This window comes from Physeter macrocephalus, chromosome 1, assembly GCF_002837175.3.
Source record: "Physeter macrocephalus isolate SW-GA chromosome 1, ASM283717v5, whole genome shotgun sequence".
Classification (NCBI taxonomy): Eukaryota; Metazoa; Chordata; class Mammalia; order Artiodactyla; family Physeteridae; genus Physeter; species Physeter macrocephalus.
In genome coordinates, this window is record NC_041214.2 from 17,678,451 (window position 1) to 17,702,601 (window position 24,151).

The 24,151-nt window shown below is 43.5% G+C and overlaps 1 protein-coding gene across 1 annotated transcript in view; it reads right to left on the reverse strand.

Annotated features, from left to right (window-relative positions):
• The window catches only part of MED12L (mediator complex subunit 12L), a 316,215-nt gene that overhangs the window by 253,789 nt on the left and 38,275 nt on the right, over positions 1-24,151 (reverse strand). Inside the window, exons 5-6 of the mRNA XM_024131828.2 lie at positions 22,897-22,929; positions 19,588-19,747 (exon numbers count right to left, since the gene is read on the reverse strand). Of these exons, the coding sequence (XP_023987596.1) occupies positions 19,588-19,747; positions 22,897-22,929 (193 nt within the window). The remainder of the gene's footprint in view (positions 1-19,587; positions 19,748-22,896; positions 22,930-24,151) is intronic.

The following is a 24,151-nucleotide window of genomic DNA, read 5'->3' on the forward strand; positions in this document are numbered from 1 at the left end:
AAACAAACAAACAAACAAACAAACAAACAAAAATATTATTAGATTCACTGACACCGCTCATGCTTAGTTAGGACTGATCATTAAAAGGGAGAAATGAGGGCAGCAGTGGCAAGACACACAGTGGTTCTCGGCCCTGAACGCAAATGCCATCACCAGAGGGGCTTTTACCAAACGCCAGTGTCTGCGGCCCCATCCCACCAGATTCTGATTTAATTGGTCTGGAGCGGGGACCCAGTCCTAAGTGATAAAAAGAAAATAGGAATGGTTAGAGATCTTAGGGAAGATGGGGGAGCGAGGTAAGGAGGTTCAAAGGTAGAAAGATGCAGAAAGCGATGAAAGAGGCTGCTCTGAAAGTGGACCCGTTCTGAAATCGAGCAACGCAGAGGCTCTGGCTCCATCTCTAGTTCACCGATGTCAGGCAGAACTGAAGGTCCACGAAGCCAGGTTATTCGAAAGCTTACAAACATGAATGTTACTGACGGTGGGTCAGGGGTCAGCACTGAAAAGAACGACCTGCCCTTTTCACAACACAACACTCTCCCTAGCATCCAAGAATCCTGTAGCCACTATTCCTCTTTGCTGATGCCTAACCCCCAAAACAGAAGGGATTTCAGAGGCCATGCAGTTCACCCTACCGTACAACAGATCCAGGTGCTGCAGGCGTGACTCAAGGTCACACAGGTAAACCAGAAGCACACAAACAGGTGTGAGATGCCCCACTCCAGGATGTGAAAGTATATAAATTGATAAATACATGATCGGTGAGAAGAGAGACGTGTCAAGTTACATTAAAAGATGATCCCCCAGGGCCTGGAATACCTACAGTGTTAATAAGAGACCTGGGAGCTCAGCAGAGGAGCAACAACCACCCTGGGGGCAAACACAGAGCACCCCAAATGCAGCAACGCTCACGGAGAGGGCGTCCTGGCAGCGTGACGCGGCAGAGAAGCGATACAGGGCCGCACTGAGTGCTCCCGGTAGAGTGAACTTAGGGACAGGATGTCCCTGGGTCCAAATCCTAGCTCTGCCAGCCACTGAGTCGTGAGCAAGGCATCTAGCCTCCGCTAAACCTCAATCTCCTCATCTCTGCAACAGGGATCAATAATACATCCAGGTCAGTTACTGTAAGGATGAGTTACTCAGCACAGAGCCTGCACCGCAGAAGTTGATCAATAAGCAGTTGCTATCATCATTATTATTGGTATGAAAAGTTTTTAGATGGGAAACGAAAGGTTAGACCTCTTGACTGTCCCTGATGTTAGACCCTGCTTCTGCCTCAGCTGGGCTGCAATGCCTAACATAATGCTCTGGAGAAGTGTTAACAGAATCAATCAAAGCCAATTTCATGGTTCCAAAACCTTCGATGGATCTGCAGTCCTTGATGAATTGAGGTCAAACTCCTTAGCTGGGAATTAAAATCATTTCAAATACTATCTACCATTACATACTCATACACACTCGAGGTGCTAGCTCAAGGTGTTTTCTCTCTGACTCTCAGGCCTATGATGCTCCATCAACAGGACCTTCCATAACCACCTGTGTTCAGGGGTGGGACTACTTCTGGGCCCAATTCAAACGTCACGTCTCTCGTGTAGCCTCCTCTAGTCTCTGGACACCACCCCACCACCTAGCGGGGATCTCTCTCTCTTCTCTAACTGATGTATTAGAACTTCCTCCATCTCTTTCATCCCCATAAAACTATTCCTTACGTGCTCAAGATCTAAGTATTGACTTGAGTCAATACACTATAAGGTCCTCCCAAATCAAAGCGACTAAATCAAGTTCCTCCGCAATTATTCTATCAAATCTTCATACAGACATCTTCGCTTTCTAGTTTAAACTCATCACTGCAGACCTAGAAGGTTTCAAACACCACTGTAGAGAAAATGCCAAATTCCCTCTCTAGTGCACTCTGCCTTTATTACAACCAATGCAACTAGAAGCGCCCGTTCATCAGTGTGCTACATGAGGCCCACGCAAATACAGAACTTTCTATTCTTTTTAATAAACTTCCAGTAAATATAAGTATAAATATAAACTTTACAAACACACACCCTGATAGATAGATAGATATATATATATATATATATCCTTTAATTTTGTGAAGGCTTATTTTCCTTGCTAAAGTCTTTCCTTTTATCAAAACCAGTGGGAACCCACTACACAAAACAGATGCAGCAAAGATTGCTTTGGAAAAATTCCAACCCAGTCCAGAAACAGAGGTGCACATCTTTAAAGTGATCCACTTGAATCGGCACTTAAGTCAATTCCAATGACAGGCTCCTCAATGGAAAAACCTATATCCTCAAACATTCTCCCTGAAGCTACACCACTACAATAAAAGGTTCTTGCCTCTCCCTCTCCACAGTGAGCACGAACAGACCGCTTCTCAAAACTGCAGGATGTAGAGGGTTTAACCAGCCCGACTTTGGTGCAAACCTGCCTTTGGTGCAGACAGATGGGAGGGTGGGGAGGGTGTGGGGAGGGGGAGAAGGAAAGTTCAGTATATATAAGATGCTGCACCCTCCATCTGTGAGCCCCCAATAAAATGACTGCAAGATTTTTTCTCATTTTCTGTTGCTAAAACACTTTCTTGATCAAAGGATGCCATCAACAAAGTGAAAAGGCAAACTCACAAAATGGGGAGAAAATATTTGCAAATCATTTATCTGACAGGGGACTTGGATCTAGAATATATAATGAATGGTTACAACTCAATAATAAAGAGGTGAATAATCAATCCATTTTTTTAAATGGGCAAAGGATCCGAATAAACATTTCTCCAAAGAATATAAACAAACGGCCAATAAGCACATGAAAAGATGCTTAACATCATTAGCCACCAGGGAAATGCAAATCAAAACCACAATAAGATACCACTAGGACAGTTATAAACAAGAAGACGGGATAATACCAACTTTTTGGTGAGGATGTGTGGAAACTAGAGTCCTCATACGTTGCTGGTGGGAATGTAAAATGATGTAGCCACTGTGGAAAACAGTTTGGCAGTTTTCTCAAAAGGTTGAACACAGAGTTAACATATAACCCATCAAGTCCACAACTAGTTATATACCCAAGAGAAATGAAAACAAATGCCCACACAAAGATTTGTACACACTTAGAGCAGCATGGTTCATAACAGCCAAGAAGTGGAAGCGATTCAAATGTCCATCAACTGATGAATGGGTAAATAAAATGTCTGATATGCCTATAATGGGATACCACTCAGCCATCAGAAGTCATGAACTACTGCTATGTACTACAACACGGATGAACCTCGAAAACATTATACTAACTGACAGAAACCTGTTTCAAAGAACCACATATATTATGATTCCAGTTAGATGAAATGTCCAGAATAGGCCAATCTATAGGGCTGAGGAGGGTTGATGGGAAATGGGGAGTGACTGCCAGTGGGTATGAGATTCCCTTCAGGGTGATAAAAATATTCTAAAATGTAATGATGGTTTCACAGCTCTGTAAACACATGAAAAACCTCTAAACTGTATACTTAAAATGAACTGTAAAACAGTATAAATTGTATCTCAATAAAGCTATTATATAATTTTTTTAATGTTTTCTCGAAAAACCTTACTACCAATAAAAATTCATCAGCATTTCATGAAGTAAAAGAAAAGACTACTCTGCACGGATGAAAAGTAATCCACGACGAAAGGACTAGACTTTGAGGGGCCCAGGGAGGAGGTGTGGTTAGGGAGGAGAATAAGGGTAGAAGCAGGCGTGGGCAAGAGGGTGAACAGTTCAACCTGGGTGATGCGTTAACAGGGACTTTATTACATTCTCCTGTATTTGTCTGTGTCTGAAATGTCCATAATAAAAGGCTTAAAAAAGCTAATCAGTTGAATTCTATAAAACGATTCACAGGAAACCGGAAATCCCATATTCGGCCACCCGGTCAAACTTGGGGAATGAAAGGCGGGGTGGGGAACAGAGTGCTGGATAAAGAAGAGCCCCAGGGAAAACTGCTGCCTCAGGGCGACGGGAGAGCAAAGGAGAGTCACCCCACCGGCTGGAATGTTGGTCCTGCTGAATGGGCGGTTCGTGAGATCAGGCCCTCTGGTTGAAAAGCAGGAAACGTGTGTGTGTGTGTGTGTGTGTGTGTGTGAAGAGCCCCAGGGAAAACTGCTGCCTCAGGGCGACGGGAGAGCAAAGGAGAGTCACCCCACCGGCTGGAATGTTGGTCCTGCTGAATGGGCGGTTCGTGAGATCAGGCCCTCTGGTTGAAAAGCAGGAAACGTGTGTGTGTGTGTGTGTGTGTGTGTGTGTGTGTGTGTGTGTGTGTGTGTGGGTGTGTGTGTGTGTGTGTGGTGTGTGTGTGTGTCTGTGTGCGCGCGTGCGCAGGTGGCGGGGGGGGCGGGGGAGGTGGAATGGGTAGATGGGCTGTTGTCACTCCGTGGAAATGCTATGGTGCAATAGATTCCTGAATCTTTCTTTATGCTTTAAGTTTTCCTCTCACTTAGAATTAACTGTACAACACTGGGGCTAAATGGCAAATATTGAATATCTGTTTTTGTCTGGATGAGTAATTTTACCATGTTATTTTTAACTGGCTATTTCTCTCTGGTTTTACTTACTGGCAATGACACTAAGTACTGTCACTTGGGGATAAAGGTGACAACTCAAGAAAAAATAAAAATCATGGGCATTTGGCAGCAAACATTAAATGCCTACCGAGGGCCAGAAGCTCTCCCGGGGTCTGGAGCTACAAAGGTGAGAAGAAAGCAGTCCCCACCTGAGGTGATTCATCCCTGAGGCAGAGAGACACACAGGGACACAGATACTGACAGCGATGAGGTAAGCGCTCTGACATGCCATGGGACACAGGAGATGAAGCAAGGGGATACTTTAGCCAAGTCTGGAGGGAAGGTACGAAGGAGTTCCACAGACAGACAGAGCAGTACGTAACATCCCAGGCCACGCGGACAGCAGCAAGGCAGAGGGGAAAAGGGTCACCTGTGAGGCGAGGTAGGTGGCGCAGGCGGCGCAGGCCAGAGGTCCTCAAACGCGACGGCACAAAATGGTCACCAGAGGGCGCCAGCTGGCTAAACATACCGATTTAGCTTTGACTCCGAGATTTCCACCCTGTGAGTCTGGACTGGGGTCCAGAAATCTGCGTTTATAACCACCAGCCCAGGCAGTGACAAGCTATGGAGTTTGATCTTTTGCCACGAATGACTCAAAGCCATTGAAGAATTGTAATAAGCAAAGGAAAGAGGAGATCAGATATGTAAATTAAGATTCTCTCTCAGAAGTTGCAGGGCGGGTGGCAGGGAGGGAGACAAACTGAAAGGAGGCTGCAAAGTCCAGTGAGGAGGTGACTGAGGAGGGTACAAAAAAAGAGGTAGGTAGAATTGTAAGCAAGCTGACGGTGGAGAGGGAGAAACAGAGAGGGGTGGGCAGCTTCCAGATCTCCCTGTGGGGTAGCTGAGCAGATCATGGTGCCATAGAACGGGATGTGGAACAGAGAGCGGGGCGGGGGGAGGGTAAGGGGGCTAAATTCAACGCGTTTGTTTTCATGAACGTGTTGTTTTAATTAAACGTTATTTTGAGAGAATCACAGATTCACATGCAGCTGTAAGAAACAATATAGAGAGACCCCGTGTACATTTTACCTACTCTTCCCAAATGTTAACGTCTTGCAAAACTACAGGCCAATATCACAATGGCCCCGCAAAAGGTAAGGGCCCTTACAGGGCAATATATAAATAACTGTGCAGTTGTGTGACCGATGCTTCATGCTTAAGGATCTCAGGGTAAAAAAGAGACCAAGTGGCCAAGGAAACGGGCGGCAAGGTCTTGGGCAGGGAGAGGAGGAGGAGGAGGGGCTGATGAGGAGGGAGCCAAAGAGACTTGAGTCCCAAAGCAGCAAGGAGACTCCTAACTGCCTGCCTGCCTGCCTGTCTTCGAGATAACGGGCAGCATCTCAGACCTGAGGACAGCCTTTGCCCCTTTTCTTGGTTTTCCCCTCTCGCTGTCAGGTCTCCGATTCCTGTTCCCAGGCTAATGCAGACAAATGCTAACTGTTGCATTTAGGGATTTTTTTTCCAGTTGTCCTTTTTCTCTGTCAACCCCATAAGTGCATCTGAAGCCAAAGGCTGAATCCAGTTTTAGCCCCTGGAACGAGAATGTCGTAGCCCGCCCATCAACCACAGCACGAGCTTCTGGGCAGCACGGGCAAGACAAGAGACTCGAGGAGGAGACCGCCAATTGGCCTCCCTGTGAACAGGAGAACACGCCTCTGCGCGTCCCTGCAGCCTCGGGAATAAAGGGGGGCCCTCCTGAGGATTCGTGGGGAGGAGAAACGCAGGCGCAGTGCTGGTGAAAGACCCACTGCCGGCCCTACTGGAGGCGCCAAAGCTGCTGATATTACACTACATCGGACGCTTGGTTATCCTTGCTCCTCCTGCAGCTTCTGCTAGAGAGGAAGCAGCAGAAAGCCCCGGTCATTTGTGGAGCAAAAATAAACTACATTTTCTTTTTTTTTTTTTCCTTTTTGCGCTTTGCATTGGAATTTAATTCCATGACCAGTTGTGCTTGGAGTAAAGTTTCTACGGTAAGAGCAGCACTGTGTTTACTTCTTAGGTCCTAGACGTAGTTGCTGTAAAGTCTGTAATTCTGAACAAGAGTCTTCCACTAGGACGCGAATACAAATCCTACAGACTTCACATCGCCAGATAACCGTGCATAGAAACTCCAGACCAAGAGGCTCTAAAACATAAAAACGCTTACACATCATACAGACCACGCAGACCCATCCCCCGTATCCTCTCCTCCAGCACTCACCTGGTTTTATTTTGCTGGAGATTCCGAGACCGTATGATATATTGTACGGTGCGATATCATATATCAATATGATATGTTTATTTCCATCTGTTCACCTTAGTTGTGTTACTCTCACAAAGATGTTCCAACTGACCATTTATCGACCCTTGATGTGTTTTCTGTCCGGTCAATATATTCTATATATTCCTCGACTCCAAAATCATGGTGAGTTGAAACGGGCAGAAGAGCCACTTTATTGCAGGGATTTCATTTGGAAGATTATACACACTTTGTCTGAAAATGACCCTGAAACTTAGGGTATGTCTTTTTTAACTAAAACCTGCATCGGCAGGCGGACTCTCAACCACTGCGCCACCAGGGAAGCCTAGGGTATGTCTTTTTTAACTAAAAAAAATTCTATATATTCCTCGACTCCAAAATCATGGTGAGTTGAAACGGGCAGAAGAGCCACTTTATTGCAGGGATTTCATTTGGAAGATTATACACACTTTGTCTGAAAATGACCCTGAAACTTAGGGTATGTCTTTTTTAACTAAAAAAAAAAAAAAAGCTTTCTATTCATCATGGAATTAACATTCCCGTACAAACTGCAAAAAGAAAAGATCCAGCTTTCTATAAGTATTACAAAGTTAGTAGCTTAGAGCCCCTTACAAGAGCAAGGCGCTCTGTGCACAGCACAGAGCAAGTGCCCATTTCCTGAAAGGAACGTAAAAACATGCGCTAGATACACATAAAAATACATTTCAGAAGATACACAAGATACATTACAACAATTCCTTCTGAAGTGTGTGATGTGGGGCCGCAGGAGGACACAGTGAGGTGAGACTTCACCGCGCCCTTTGGGGTATTTTGTGTTTTTCTACCAGGGATATGTGTTACCTACTTAAAAAAAATTTTTAAGTCACACAAGCAGATGTCTTTTCTCAAAATCCTCCTGTTTATGCTTTAAGCAATAGATCTACAAGATGCACGACAAATAAAAAAAACTCATGAAACAATGAGCTTTTTGAAACACCCCTCATACCTCACTCCACCCCAGCCTCACAGCTGCCCCTCTGATATGAGCCGCTTAGAAACTCTGCAAAGCAAACAGGACCCAGCAATGGAAGTCCAGGATGGAATTCTCAGTTCTCCCACTTTCCATGGATCTTCTCACTCACATCTGCAAAATGGAGATACCTAGCTACCTCGGAGGGATTCTGTGAGGACTGCCCCAACTGACAATATATAAAACCAGGCTGCAAACTACAAAAACTGCTAACAAACAGATATTTTTGCTGTACAATACGTTCCAGGTATAGATGTACATGTACGTATTGACAGCCATAGACAGCAAAGAACTAAATTTTAATTAAATTGGAACTCTGATCACTGTTTTATCACAGACTCATTAGTTCAATCCGGAGTCAACATTAAAAGTGACTAGAAAACAGAGAAGCTGTTGAGTGGTAATGGGTTCCGAACAGGAAATTCAAGACCAGAAGAAATGACAGTGGTAAAACCCAAAGCAAATACAGTACACATAAAAGAACTATAAATGTAACTCATTTGCTCTCAGTTTGCCAGAGAGGAAGATAACTAGCTAATTTAAGACCAAGAAATACTTTTTAAGACGTGAAAACAAAACAAAGCAAAAATTTCCCAATTTTTACTTAAAGGCTAGATTTCTTTAGGGCCCAGCTCATATTTAACTCTTACAGAAAACCTCCCCTAATTTTTCCAGCCTCCCAGTCGTTTCCTATATGATTACCGGTAATCAAGTACTGACTGTTGCTCTGTGTTTTATGTATGCATCTTGTTTCCACAAAAATGCCTTTAAGGCAGCCCCCTTAAAGGCAGATAGCACAGCCTCCATTTGGTTAAAAACTTCACAGCATCTACTCCAGTGCAGAGAATCTTAATATACTTTTGTTTTTTTAACTAAATCACTCTTTGTTCAAATGAAATATAATAAGTTCTCTGAATGCATTTCTCTAAGAAATTCAAAAAGCAATCATGAGCAGACATTACCTTTAACTGATCATAAACACACACACGCACACAACCAACAACCACCACCACTACCACATACTAGCATTCTAACATGGGCCCCGCTATAACATTTTTACTTTAGAAAAAGCTGAAACATGTTTCCATAGGGCAACAATGTGGAATGCAGTGTAACACTGTAGCATATTAAACTTGATGAGAACATTTAAAAGTGTACATAAATCAGGAAAGTACAATGGCGGTTGACAGAGGTGGAGGGAGGGGAGAGAGGGGAAAGGAGAGTTTATTTAATGAGTATAGAGCTTCAGTTTTGCAAGATGAAAAAGTTCTGGAGACCTGTTGCACAACAATGTGCAGACAGTTAGACTGTACTGTACATATAAAATGGTTAAGATGATAAATTTGATGTGATTTTTATCTCAATTTTTAAGTCTCTGTAAATTTTACATATACAATTAACTGAACAACTACACACCTGGAAAAATATAAAAGTCTTCCAATTTTTGTTAAGGTCCCAAGCAGCAAGCACTTGGCTGAGTGAAAAGTAAGCTCTCGTAATATTATCTAAGAAGAACTAAAACTGTAATGCATTCCCTGAGCTTCCTTCAAATCTTCTGCATGGAACACATTTTTTTACAGCAAGGTATCTTCCAGAAAAGGTATCAACAACACAAAAATAGAAAGTAATAATTTGGGACTGAGATTAGGCTTAGCTAACTTTTTATTTATACCAAAGTTACACTTGCACGTGTCTTAGAGTCCAATAGCTCTATATGACTTATTGTGAAAAACAGCAGCCCACTGTCCATAAACTCCTCCATTTCCCATTCCCCAAAAGCAATTATTTTCAATTCTTTCATCCACTGTGTTTCTTTTGTTGACTGCTTTATCTCTAAATAACATACTTGCAGTTGTACTTCCTGATTTTAAGCATTATCTATTGGCTTCCTACTATGGAAGATGATGGAATATTCAGCTCTCCTTCACCTCGCACCAAGACGTTCTGTACTTAAATATTTCCTTTCTTCCTAACATACAGCAGATTTTAATTCTGCATCTAGTATATGTTTATAGCAGGGTAAGACAAATAAGTAACCATGTCCTTGTTACTAGAAACCATGTCATTGTCCATGTAACAGATATGAAATAAAGGTAAAATCAAAGAAATTAATAAAAATCTTTAATGTTAAATGGAAATGTTAGAGATAAATTGGAAATAGGAATATAAACTCCCATAGGAATGCACAACATGTGTACACACACATGTATTCACAGATATATATGTATCCCATCCATCCAGATAGGGTTTAGATGCCATGACATCCTAGTACCAATGATCACTTTCAGCATCCAGATCTTGCTTTCTAAACACCATTCCCCACTAGAAAGAAGTCGGGTTCCATAAAGAAATAGCTGATTGCAGACCTGAGGCAGAAAAAGTACAAGATGAACCTGGGAGACTTTCTGTGCCAAAAAAGCAGGAGGTGCTCTAAGTCAAATGGTGTCATGTCAAAGGATACAAAAGAGCTTGAAACATCTTCCATTGGCCACCTTTGGGACAATCTGAACACTACAATGAACAACAAGTATGACAGGTTGCAAAATGCTGAATGAAGGAATATCAGTAAGACCATAACAACGACCAAAGATAAATTTTTTTAAATAAGAAAAAAAAAGGAGAAACTCATTTATTAAAGAACTAAATGTGCAATTACAGCAATTCTTACTCTGAAAACTGATACTCAAAGGAAAAGAATTTAGCATTTATTCTGCCTTTTTTTTTTTTAAGAAAATATTATGATTTATCACAGCTGATGAGGGAAAGCCCATTTTTACAGAAGAATGCCAAAATCTAGCCATTGCCAGTGAATAATGGTTTTGGACTTGGTTCATCAATGGATGCTAAAACTTTCAGGTGAAAGGAATGGAACGGTTGCACGTGCCGAAGTTGTACCCGTAGGTCCTGTTCCTTCTATTGGAGAGTGGTTTTTACTGGATATAGCCAGAGTTACCTCACCAATTAAGACCTATTTTTCATGCCTAGGTAAAGCATGAATTTAAATTATGCTTATGCAAGCACATCTGTCCAGCCTGCAGGGTTATTTTCATAGTAAACAAGGCAGATACCTCCTTTATGACAAATAAGATACAAGGAACACATGAAAACGTGGAGGCAATCTTGACTTGAAACTCAAAACTTGTCCCTGGAATCAAAAGAAGTATGCACCGTCTTCAAGGACCCGAACTGAATGTAAGCTGGCTGGCTCAGATAAGAAACCAGACTGTCAATTATGTGTTTAGCAGGGCTTATTTTTGCAGTCCAAATGGCTCAATGAAGATGTCACAAATTAATTACCCACTGAGCAAGAAGGGGAGCTGTTTCTTGCATGTATTTTGGGGGCGATAAGGATGGTGGTTCCAAGAGTACAGTCAACCAAGAAGAGTCTCTCCCCCACCCCAAACGCCCAACCCAACAAAACCTCAGGGGTACAGAGGAAACAACTGGGGGTAAACAGAGCAGTTCTCTGGGCAGTTGAACCACGAAGCATTTTAAGCTGCTTCTAATCTGCTTCCCCAAAAAAAGGCCTCATGCCCATGATAGGACTTGTCACTTTTCACCATATTGAACACCCAACAATTCCTAGCCAGAATTAGAGCTGCTCATCTTGCAGGCAATTTCATCTGTCTCTCGTTTCTCTGGCACCCTGGGCTTTGCTACGCTCTGCCTGCTCCCCACGGCACCCGCGAGAACAGGAGTTCTGGCTCCTCGGACGCTGCCCACAGCCCCCAAGTCCTGCAGCCTGTTCCCTGCCAGCACCTTTCTCCCTAGAGATGCTCCTTGCCTCGCGGGGCCAGACCTACAACATGCACATGTCCCCGGCAACCATCACGGTGGGGAGGAAGGAACAGACATCTCCTAGCAGGTTCACTCCGTGTGTGCCAGCAAGTGACTTAACTTCTGAGGCTTGGGCCCCGCATACACGGAATGAAATACTAAAACCTGCATTGAAAGCGTGTTGTAATGATTACCAATAACGTCTGTAAAGTCCCCAGCACAATGCCTGCAGTAATTAGCGGAGACTGGCTCACGATAACTGTAGTCCTAGTGCAGGTGTAGCAGACTATTTATTAACGGTCTATATTTACCGGCCACTTACTGTGTGGCGGATACTGCTCTAAACGCTGCAGAGGTACTGACTCACTTCATCCTCGGAAGATGCCGTCAGTTACGCCCAGGGGACAGACAAGAAGCTGAGGGGGAGTGTGATGACGACAGTAATAGCAGTGCGAAGCCCTTCCAGGGCTCCCCATCACCCCGCTCTAGCAAACACGCCCCCCCCCCGCAGCCTTTCCGCGCTGCCCCACGGGTACCCGATGCGCCAGATCAAAGGAAACCCCGGTGGTTCCACGTCAAACCGCCTGATGGCCCTACTCCCCCGCAGATGCCATTCTTCTGCCAGAAACGCCCTTCCCTGCATGACAGACGCCGACTCTGTCCTCCTAGGCAACGCTGCTTCTTCCAAAACTGCCCTCAGATGGCACTTCCTCTGCGACCTCCCTGGGCTTCCCGAGCCCCTTGGGACTCCCTCCGCATTTTACGCGCTTCCTTCCTCCTCTAATATCTGGAGGGTTTGGCTGTGTGCCCCCTCCCCCCACTTGTGAACACCGGGGGCGGGCAGTGACCACATTCTCCCCTCCGTCCCCACCGACCAGCACAGCCTCCAGGGCCCGGTCGGGACGCACGAGCTGAGGGGCTCCGTCCCCCACCTGCACATCAGTGTCTTCATCTGTGGACTGGCGATAAAGTACCTTTCTCCCAGGGCTCCTGAACAGTAAATCTGACAACAGACAGAATAGACAGCGAGCTGAGCCAGTGCTCTCTAAGAAAGGGGGAAGGCGGTACCACGGCACATCACAGCCACCGTGGTAGCCCTGGGGAGGGCTGTTCTCACACGAGCCCACAGGAAACACCGTCGTCGTAGGGCCCAACGGCAAAGGGAGGAGGTATCCCCAAGGCTGGAAAGCTCATTTTCACAGCACGCGCCAGGAGCTGGTTCAGTCTAGGGCTGTCGGGAACGCCAAAATCCTGCCCACCGCAGGGAGGGTGATCCCATAATTGCTCAAGAGCCACCCACTGTTACAGCGATAGCAAGGACGGTATGATAGTAAATACTAGAGTTACGTGATGAACTCATATAACTCATTAACGGTAAGACTCCTCCTTACTGTAGGGGAAATTCCTACAAATAAACGTACAAGGTTCTGTGTTATTTACCATAGTCCCATTTCCAAATCTGTTCAAAGATTTTAATTATATAACTCTGTGTAAGTTTTACTTTTTTTTATTTTTAAGTATTAGCTAGCTCATTTTACTGATTGATTGGTTTTTACTTTTTTAATTTTTTTTTTTTTTTTTGGCCGTGACGCACACCTTGCGGGATCTTAGCTCCCCAACCGGGGAGAACCCAGGCCCCAGCAGTGAAAGCACCGCGTCCTAACCACTGGACCACCAGGGAATTCCCTTAGCTAGCCCATTTTAAATGCTCTTCTCTGGTGAGCTCAAAACACTTAAGACAGTTAAATATTCTTGTTTTAAAAACGAAACTTCATTCAATTCCAAAAAATATCGGAAACCAAGTATGTATCACGTCTGGTATTCTTTCCCTCGAGTCTCTAACACTCACCTATTAGACGACATTTTCTAAACATCATGTCCACCTATAACCTCTTATTTTTTCAGGTCTCATAAAGAGGGAGAATTAAAGTCTCTTCTTCCAAGCTTCCCTAATTCACCTCTGGTTTAAAATCTCTGCCCTGATGTTAGGATTTGTACAAGTCAAATATTTCTTTGCCCCGCTTGAAACTACACATGCAACCTCACCCAGAAACCCAAGACCCCTCCCGCCCTTCTCACTTTGGGGTACACACTGCACTAGGTAAGTTTTTGCCCACTGCAAGCTCCCCAGGGCAGCAACTTGCTTAATCTACATTTTAGATCTGTAACTCTGCATAATACAGTGAGGATTTCTGTGTTGCTACATTTAAAGAATGTACACAACAGGCCTGCTCCCTTGTTACTGTTAGCCCACTGAACATTAGGAAAAACACTCTTCAATAAAATCAAACATCAGTGCTTTATAGCTCTGTTCCAACACTGAATGTGGGAACTGAAAATAAAACATATGTTTCTATTACAAAGGAATAAAGGCCATTTCTACTGAAAACACTTCACAAATCCTAAGAACGATCATCAAGACAATGGAAGCCATAAAACCAACGCCAGAAGAAGGTGACACTCGACAGTCAATCTTGCCCCACATGTGCTGAATGCTTCCTACCCCAAATGTGCTGGTTTCTAGAACATAGAAACTATTACTGCAAGTTAATCTTCTGAAGTGTATGCAATTTAATGCAATTCAACAAATATATATGTGGGTACTTGCTTGGCTGTATAGCTTGCTTGGAGTGTGAAACTTGCTACATTATGGCCACGTCTACACAGCCAAATGCTTCCAAAGGCACTGTGTAATTTGCTTAAAGAAGCTGAAGAAGGTGCTGAAGACAAAGTAGTAAGTGAGAGATACCAGGTGTAACAGAATGATAGCAAACCAAGATCAGACATTTGAAACTGTGTGCTCTTTTAATACAGTATAAATAGTACACTACATTTGCGTTTTTAAAACACACGTAAGAATATAGAAAGAGCAACTGGATATCTACCTAGTTAAATTACCTATTAATCACAAAGCATAAAACAGTAACTCTGCAGTGGAGAAACCTGATAGACACCACCTTACCCAAAAGCTCAAAGTTATCACCACCGGTACTGGGACAATGTGACGGGAGGTACCAAGACACTCACACTTCCGTGCCACCAAAAGTGCTTAACATGAAACTGATGTTGAGCAACTGGATAAATACAAACCGAGGGACATTCTACAAAATAACTGGCCTGTCCCCCTCAAAAATGTCAAGGTCGAAACAAGAAAGGCTGAAGGCTGAAGACCATGGCAATTGAAGGCCACGCGGACCATGGATTGGATCAAGGTTGAGGAGACCCGTGTCCGGAGAGACTAAGGACTTTGCTTTCAGTCACCCAGCCACGTAGCACCAGAGCCAAGACGAGTACAGCCCAAAGCTCCTTCTGAGATGCCAGACCTAAAAGGTTAGGGGTGAACTTCTAAATTTCACGCATTTTTAAAACATTTTTAGCCTTAAGCATTTTTTAGGTCAAAGCTTTTATACCCTACCCTGAGAAAAGGACACTAGGCAACTGACCTTCATGGATTTTAACATTCACACTTTTTAATACACAAGAATAATCATAAAGACCATGTAATACTCTGTAAATAAACTGAGCCGAAAAATGGAATCGCGTGTTATGTGGCTTATGAAACGAGAGAAAACACAGCTAGTGGGTGAACCTAATCAACTATCTGTTGTGGGTGTGCAAATAATAGAAATTTGAGCTTGGGGAGGTGGTTAGAAAATAATCCCCTCCCCAAACCAACTGATCACATTGGTAAGGAAATTAACAGCAAAAGTAACGACTCCAACAAGAAGTCCATGATGTTCTGAGCTAGACACTGCAGCTAGGCTTCCCTTCATTTGGGAGAGGAAATCATACAGTCCTGGTGATGCATTCATATCTGGGAGGCCTAAAAACTCTTAACTACGTGTTCTTCACAAATGATGAGGGTCCATGAGACTTTCATTTGTCCTAAAATTGTTTACATTTCATCTGGCAGAATCATTCCTGCATGATCACCTTTTTTTATGACAGTTAAAATCAGATTAAACGGAATATCAAGGAAAACAGGAACAAGTTACCAAAAAATACGAACGGCATCTAAGGAATGGAGAGCAGTCTCTCCGTTATAGCTAGCAATGCTGAAGCTTTCAAGGATTACAAACTGGAGCAAATTAGAAAAGGAAAAGAACAAAGAAAGCATGCACACATATGCACAAACACACACACAAACGCGTCAAGCCTAACGGTTCATGTATTTATCGTTAAAGCTACTGAGCATCTTTTGTACGCCAGGTACTGTCCTAGGAGATCCAGCACGGAACAAATCTGACAAAATATCTCATGAAGAATCACTACAGTTCAGAGTCAGTAGAAATAGGTGATCAATAAATTAAAATATAACGAGATGGCATTAAGAGCTATGAAGAGGGCTTCCCTGGTGGCGCAGTGGTTGAGAATCTGCCTGCCGATGCAGGGGACACAAGGTTCGAGCCCTGGTCTTGGGAAGATCCCACATGCTGCGGAGCAACTGGGCCCGTGAGCCACAGCTACTGAGCCTGCGCGTCTGGAGCCTGTGCTCCGCAACAAGAGAGGCCGCGACAGTGAGAGGCCCGCGCACCGCAATGAAGAGTGGCCCCCGCTCGCCGCAACTAGAGAAAGCCCTCGCACAGAAACGAAGACCCAACACAGCCAAAAAAATAAATAAATAAATTCATTAAAAAAAAAAAAAAAGAGCTGTGAAGAAAAATGAAGCAGGACGTGAAGAGAAGGCTTTTCTTAGGAAGTGCCCTCTGAGCTAAGCCAGCAGTGGGGGAGAGGGCAGGCCAGGGGGATACCCGGGGGTGAGAGGGAGAGTGGCAGCCACAGGTCAGTGCCTGAGGTCACGATGTGCATACGGGCTGCTGGTGCTGGCTGAGGCACACGTCTGAGAGAGACAGGCGGCCGAGAGAGGATGATGCTGAGCATAGGCGTGAACCATGACGTGTGTCCTAGCAGGATCACACTGACTACAAACTAGAAAGTTGTCATTAGAGGGGTAAGAACAGAGACAAGATCCGCCGGAGGCCCTGCAATAAAAAGCACAGGCGAAGGTGGGGTTGCTGGTGCTCTGGGCCAGGGTGGCAGCAGCGGAAGCAGTAATACCTTGTCAGATTCTGATTCGATTTTGAAAGTAAAGTTAACAGGATTGCTGAGGGAGTAAATGCAGAGTTTTGAGAGAAAGAGAAAAGCCCAGGATGACAATATGTCTTTTACCCTTATTCGCCCGATGGCTATGTATAACATTTACTAAGGAGAAGTCTGAGGAAGGAACAAGTTTAGGGATGGTGAGAAATCAACTTTGATTTGATACACATTAGGTTTCAGATGCCTATTCGTCATCAAAGTAGAGGTGGCTAAGAAGCAACGAGATATCCAGGTTATGGGGAGAATTATTATTAAGTGCAATAGATACATGGATAGATATAGACAGAGAGAGAGAGAGAGAGAGAGAGAGAGAGAGAGAGAAAGAGAGAGAAAGAGATAAAGAAGAATTGCACATATGTGTCTGTATATGAATGAAGGAAAGTTCAAGAAGGAAACATGGACAAGGGAGAAAAGAAATTTATACACTGTACCGTATCTACTTCACACCATTTGAAAATGCTGTAATGAGAACATAACTACTTTAGTAATAAAAAAGGGACATTTCTTTTGTTTCCCCCAATAAAATATTAAGCTGATGAAAAAAATCAGACACGTAGTTAACACAAGACTACTGTGAAAACAGACTCAGAGACAACCATTGTTAACTTTGTGGATTATTTCCTCCCTTTTTTTTTGTTGACATTTACATATATACACTACACAGTTTTGTTTATTAAGTACAGTTCATTTTTGCTTGTTATTTTGACACACATGAGATAATGTTGAATTCAAAGGTGGCAGCCATGGAATGAGGCCATTTTTTGTTTTGAATTTCTGTGTTCATGCTTTTAAATTTTTTTTTAACATCTTTATTGGAGTATAATTGCTGTACAATGGTGTGTTAGTTTCTGCTGTATAACAAAGTGAATCAGTTATACATATACATGTATCCCCATATCCCCTCCCTCTGGAGTCTCCCTCCCACCCATCCTCCCTATCCCACCCCTCTAGGTGGTCACAAAGCACCGAGCTGATCTCCCTGTGCTATGCGGCTGCTTCCCTCACTACAAATAACTCAATTTCGCTTCATGCTTTTAGAACGTGCCCACTCTCCGGTTCCTCGAGGCCCCTTTCCAGTTCCCAAATGCGTCACACCCCGGCTCCCTCCCCCCTAGGGTGCCTCCGGGCAGTGAAGCACGTCTGTACTTTCCGTCCTGCTCCTCAGAGCTTGGCGGTGGGGCTCTGCCTTATAAAACCATAAGCACGTTTCCATGTCGTAAAGAATTATTTGTAAACCTAATCTTTAAATGGACTCTTTATATATAATTCTCTGTGCACAGTTCTAATGCAGCATCCAACCTTTTATAAAGCATGTTTTAGCACCGCCTCAAGGAGTCACTGTCTAGTCACCAAAAGAGCAGAAACTCTGACTGAAAGTAGTTTCCCTTCAGTTCATTCAACAAATACCTACCAGTGTGTGTGTCTGTGTCTGTGCGTGTGCGTGTGCGTGAGAGAGAGCGAGAGAGAGAGAGAGAGAGGATGACAGACACAAGATCTTAAAAGATGATTTCAGACAGAGAAATGTGCTGTGAATAAAATAACAACACATGAGAACATAACTGGGAGGAAGGTGAGAAAGAGAGAGAATGCTATTTAGTTAGCTGGGTGGGCAGGGAAAACCTCCTGGGGAAATGACATTTGAGCCAAAGCCTCAGTGAAGAGAAGGAGACTGCAGATAGTCTAGAGAAGAGCAACTCAAGTACAGGGTGAAGAGGAAAGGCAGAGGGGAGCCCAGGAAAGGAAGGAGTACACGTGTTGGAGGGGTGTGTGGCCGGAACATCGCAGAAAGATGGGGCAGACCATGGATGTAGCTGCAGGCAAGAATCTGGATCTTTAACGAAATTGAGTTATCTGTAGTGAGGTGGATGGACCTAGAGTCCATCATACAGAGTGACGTAAGTCAGAAAGAGAAAAACAAATACCGTGTGCTAACACATATATATGGAATCTAAAAAAAAAAAGGTTCTGAAGAACCTAGGAGCAGGACAGGAATAAAGATGCAGACGTAGAGAATGGACTTGAGGACACGGGGAGGGGGAAGGGTAAGCTGGGACAAAGTGAGGGAAGGGTAAGCTGGGACGAAGTGAGAGAGTGGCATGGACATATATACACTACCAAATGTAAAACAGATAGCTAGTGGGAAGCAGCCGCATAGCACAGGGAGATCAGCTCGGTGCTTTGTGACCACCTAGAGGGGTGGGATAGGGAGGATGGGTGGGAGGGAGACTCCAGAGGGAGGGGATATGGGGATACATGTATATGTATAGCTGATTCACTTTGTTATAAAGCAGAAACTAACACACCACTGTAAAGCAACTATACTCCAATAAAGATGTTTAAAAAATAAATAAATAAAAATAAAAAATTTAAACCTTCCCCCCACCCCCCGCAAAAAAAAAAAAAAAGAATCTGGATCTTTATTCTAATTGTAATGAGAAACTACTGTAAAGTTATAAACAAGGACACAACATGATCTGATTTAGGCTGAACAACCAGTGTGGCGGTTGTGGAGAGACCAGTACGTTAAGGAGCAAAAATAAAGGCAGGGAGACCAGTTAGGAGGCTGCCACTGTCTCCAGCCAAGAGAAGGTGTGGCTTGAAGCAGCATTTCAGGAACTGTGGTGGTGACGTGTTCAGACACAGGACACATTTTGGAGGTCAGAGCAACAGGCCTTGCTGACTCGGGAACGAGGAACCCGTGCCTGGGTGAACAGAGCCAGCACTCCATCCACACCTCGAGCGACGTTCACCTTCACTAATGGACCTTTGCAGGACTCACCTCTCTGCGATGGGTGTGGAAGGTGCAGGCAACAAGTATTTACAGGGTAATGTAAAATGTATCATACCGTCTCACTTACCCAAATTGGGATCAGTAGCCTGACGCTTCTTAATTTTCGCTTCAGAAATAGCAGAATAATAGGCACAAGTCATCTTGATCAGCCACGTAGCTCGAACCATTGGCACTGAATACTTAGCTAAATATGCAAAAACATCTTCTTTTTTACTAAGGATGGGAACCTAAAAAGAAATAATATATTTACAACAATCACAAATTATGTTCATCGCTAGGCCAACCTAAAGAAAGGGGTAGCAAGAGAAAGAGACTCTAAGTTCCTGCTGGCTATGAAAAACTTTATCCTTTTTTTAAATGGCACATGCCATTTAAAAATTTTAAATTAAAAAGCAAATTTTAAGAGAAAAGAATCAAAACTATGTTTAGCACACTGGCAACACAGTTTTATCAGTTGTGCTTTCTTATTTGTAAAAACAAATTATTTTCAAACTCTCAGATGCTGAAAGCTACTCATTGTATCAACAAAATAGGGAAAATAATCTCATGACAGTCCTCCAAGGAGTTTATATCTCACAATTGGAAGGGACAGATCAAGTAAAAGCTACCCCCACTCTACATTTTATCGAAGAACATTTTTGTATAAAGCTTTCTGACTGTAACATTTCATAAGAATAACAATTTCCAGAAAGCTTCTAAAAGTGCCTTTAGACCAAAATTTTTAATAGAGGCTAAAATGATGGAACAGTGAATCTGCCTAATAAACACTGAGCTAGAAATAGCTGGGTAATTAATTCACTGGTTGAAAGTGGGCACTTGAGGCAGGTAATTATTTCTTCCAGGCCATAAAGGTTACTATTTAGCAAATTAGTATCCCAATGTTCTGCTGAATGGCTCGAAAGAGTTAATCCAGTCTTCTAAAACTCCTCATAAGTATCCTAGGAATAGCCCATTAATCTATACATAAGCTATCCAATTTACGAATACAGGGTAACGCAGTGGACAGAGAGGATGTTGGCTGCAATGCAGCAGGATGGGAAAAGTGAGATGGAGAAGCAGGCAGTGCCCACCCCCGCCCCCAGCAATGAGCACCCCTGTGCTGCAGTCGTGGCCCCAGCCTGTGGTGGTTAAACCCACGATTCCCAGGCTCTTCATTTATGAATGAGATAATACCGACCCTGTCCACCTCACAGTGGGGTGAGAAGGATAAAGCAAAAGAATTACACGTATCAAAATAACAACTTTCATTTTGTTGCCAGTTCCAGTTCCAAGGATTTCTCCAGTGCCCCCCCCTCCCCGCCCCATGTGTTCTCAAGCCATGGACCTGACTCTCTCCTAAGAGGATTCTGGAAACCCACAACCATGGACATCACTAGCCCTGGTCTCTATGCCCCGAAGTCTTGCTTGATCTTGTGTTGAAAATCAAAGCTTCAAACCAGCTAACTGATTCATATAGCATGGCATTTTTCTCTTAGTTAGCCAATGGTTTAGCCAGTGGATCTTTTTGCATTATACATATGTTACACATCTGACTATTCACAGTCTTGGAACAAAGTGTGATCCCAGAATTTAAAAGTAAGTGTTCTTTTGTTACACAGCTCTTTAAAACAAGCTATTTCACCTGGTTCTTCCCAAAGAAACATCAAGCAGCTCCAGTGATAAAGAAAAGCTGCCTGGTTGAACACTGAGATGCAGTGTGCCCATATACTGTATCTGACGGGCAATGTAATAGACTTTTGATCATGTACAGTTCCTACCTTGGTTGCTGACTTTAGAACATAACCTCCCCCGTGACAAAGGCAACTTACACAGCATACCACATAACTATATAAAAGGGAGGTGAAAGTGACACAGGCTAAAGCTATAAAACTTCCTCTCTGTGGATCACGGTGATACATTTTACCTAGAAATTTTCCTGAAAATTTAGCTTACAAGGCACATCCTGCATGGGGCACAAGGCTCTGGGTTTACTGTCGTTTAGGCCAGGGACAAGAAAAGCACAGTCTCATATATAGTCAGTTCAAGACCGGAGCTGCTGTTTTTCACTAGAACACACAGTATATGGTATCAGGGAGTTAAATTTTAGCCGTCACGGTCAGGTTCTCTCTCAGTCAGTCAGACGTACCAGAAGACTATATATAAGATCAAGGCCTAAAAACCAGGCAAAGGCAAAAAGTAAAGTTAGCATCTCCAAGGAAACATTACTAATAGCATCTTTATAGAAGCCTACAGGATTTCTTTTTGAACAGCATTTGACAAGAAGGCACGGCCGGGGATGGGGGGAGCATTTTGAGCGTGCGAAACGTTTACGTGAAACAGCAAACAAAGCTGAGTCTTACATGAACAGCGTAAGGCAAACCTCTAGCTCACTGTTCCTGCTGGCAGAACCCTGAGAAAAGTGGTTGGCTCAAATGAAGGGCCTTAGAATTCAGAAGAACATATGTGAGGAAAGTTATTTAATTAAGGAAGAAGACACATTTTGATGGTTTTGTCACATTTACAGTTTGGGCCAACTCAGGAAGGAAAATATGTTTACACTGACTGAAGTATGACTTCCTACAGGGATGGATTCCATTTTCAGCCAAGAAACCATCCGACTTCAACTCGTAGCTGAACCCAGGCAATCACTGGGCAGCGGTGTGGTTTCTCAATCAAGGTGGAACTGCATCTAAGTACCAGAAGAAAACTAAGACACCTAGCATGGTTTTCCATCCACCAAGGGGTTGCCCTTGTAACGCTTCCCTCCCTGTATTCTCCCTAGTGTCCGCATCCTCTGTTTGCTAAGCGGTGGTAGAGGCAAATGGGAATTCCAGAGACCACAGTAATCAAAGTCACCAGAAGCGAACACATCATTCTTCGCGAACTGTTCAAGAGCTAAAAGAGTATCCCCAGGAGCAAGAAGTCTCCTCTGCCAAACCTAACTGTGACCGTGATTGAATTAAAAGGCCTTTTACAGGCCACGTTGACCTCTCTGTGGCTAAATACTTGGAGTGCTGTGGAGCTTTATAGTAACAGAAAACCAGGTCCAGAAACCTGATCCATCCCATACAGGAAACTATTTTGAACTCTAGATCAGAGCTGGAAGATGACTCAGGATCTCAGCAGGAAAAGGAAGGTCTTCTACATCAAGCCATCTCGCAGATAAATACCAGAAATTAAGAGGTATTTAAACGTTCTAATACGAAGAACATGCAGAGAATGCAATCTTTTTCCCAACTCTAAAGAGTTTTCGCCATCTCAAGAAGATGAAATGCTGAGGAAGGGATGGGAAGGAACGACTCTTGAAATGCCCAAGAAATGAATACTTCAAAGTATATTCAATGGTTTGACAAAGAAAACATCTTTAACTTTGCAAAGAATTAACGTCAGGGCTTACCTGAGGGACACCTGACTTGGCCAGAGGCAGCTCCTAATAAAGAGAGAAGAACAACGGCTAATACACTGCACCATAATTCATCTCCCTCTTAAAAGATGAGAGATCATTACACCCCTAAAGCAAAGGCATCCATTCCTCATGAGCATTCCCTTTCAGGAAATATACCCCCCCCCCAAAAAAAAAAACTGCATTCTAAAAGCTTACAAAAAAGGCAAACCTAAAAGGAAAGATGTCAGGCTGGCTACATAGGAGTTGAAGGTACTAACCAACATGGAGGGTACGAGCTTTTGGTAGAAAGCCATCAAATACTGAAGGATGGCCTTTGACTTCTGCAGCCTTCAGATACAATTCCCAGGCCACAGTGGGAACACGTGGTAAACGGTCAACAATGGAAAAGAAATGCTATGCGGTCCACCCTGTGTTGAGACAGAGGCACTACCTGAGTAGCAAGAGAGGGTTATGCTGATCGCTGTGCTTTGCAAGGATTTCAGTTGCCTTTAAGCACTGACATCTATGAAAGGCAACGCAAGGCTCTGACACTAGGGCAAAATGAAGCCAACGGGAGCTACAGGCACTATCTTCAAAGAGGTGCTTTAGAAAACAAAAAAGTAAATACACGAAGGAGCTCTCCTCTAACCTGGGCCTGCACCAAGCCATTCGTGAAAACCTAAGAATAGAAGATGGGCTCCCCTAAAACTAAAGGGTTTCAGGGGAGATGAGAAAGACCTGGGGATTATTTGAAAGGTGCTGTAAGAAGTCAGAGATCAAGACTAAGAGGGAGGTTTCTGGCTCTCATCTAAATTTCAAAGGACATTTTTTATTATTGGGACTATAAGATTGTTGAATCTGTGTAGTATTTCCCACGTGAGGAAAATGATCAAAGGCAAAGATTTTTAAAAGAACCCTCCCTTCCCTCCCCCTCCTCAAAAAAGCGGGGAGCTATGAATAAACCTGCCCATTTTGCACTGAAACTTTTTCAAAGACGGTTTTCAAGCACACACAGAATCACTATCTTTTATCTCACTTGTTCGGAGGAAGAGTTAGTTTAAGAATTTGGATGGGTACTTTTCAAGACAAGGAAATAACATTAAAGCAAGGATCTCTATTTAACCCATTTGGACATCCTGACCTAAAAAACTGAAAATGTAACAGAAATAAATGAAGTCTCACTGCCTGTTTTTGATTTTAAAACCCTGTCTACCAAATATCCACATAAACAGCTTCCTGTGTAGAATGTTTAGGTCTCTAGATGTCC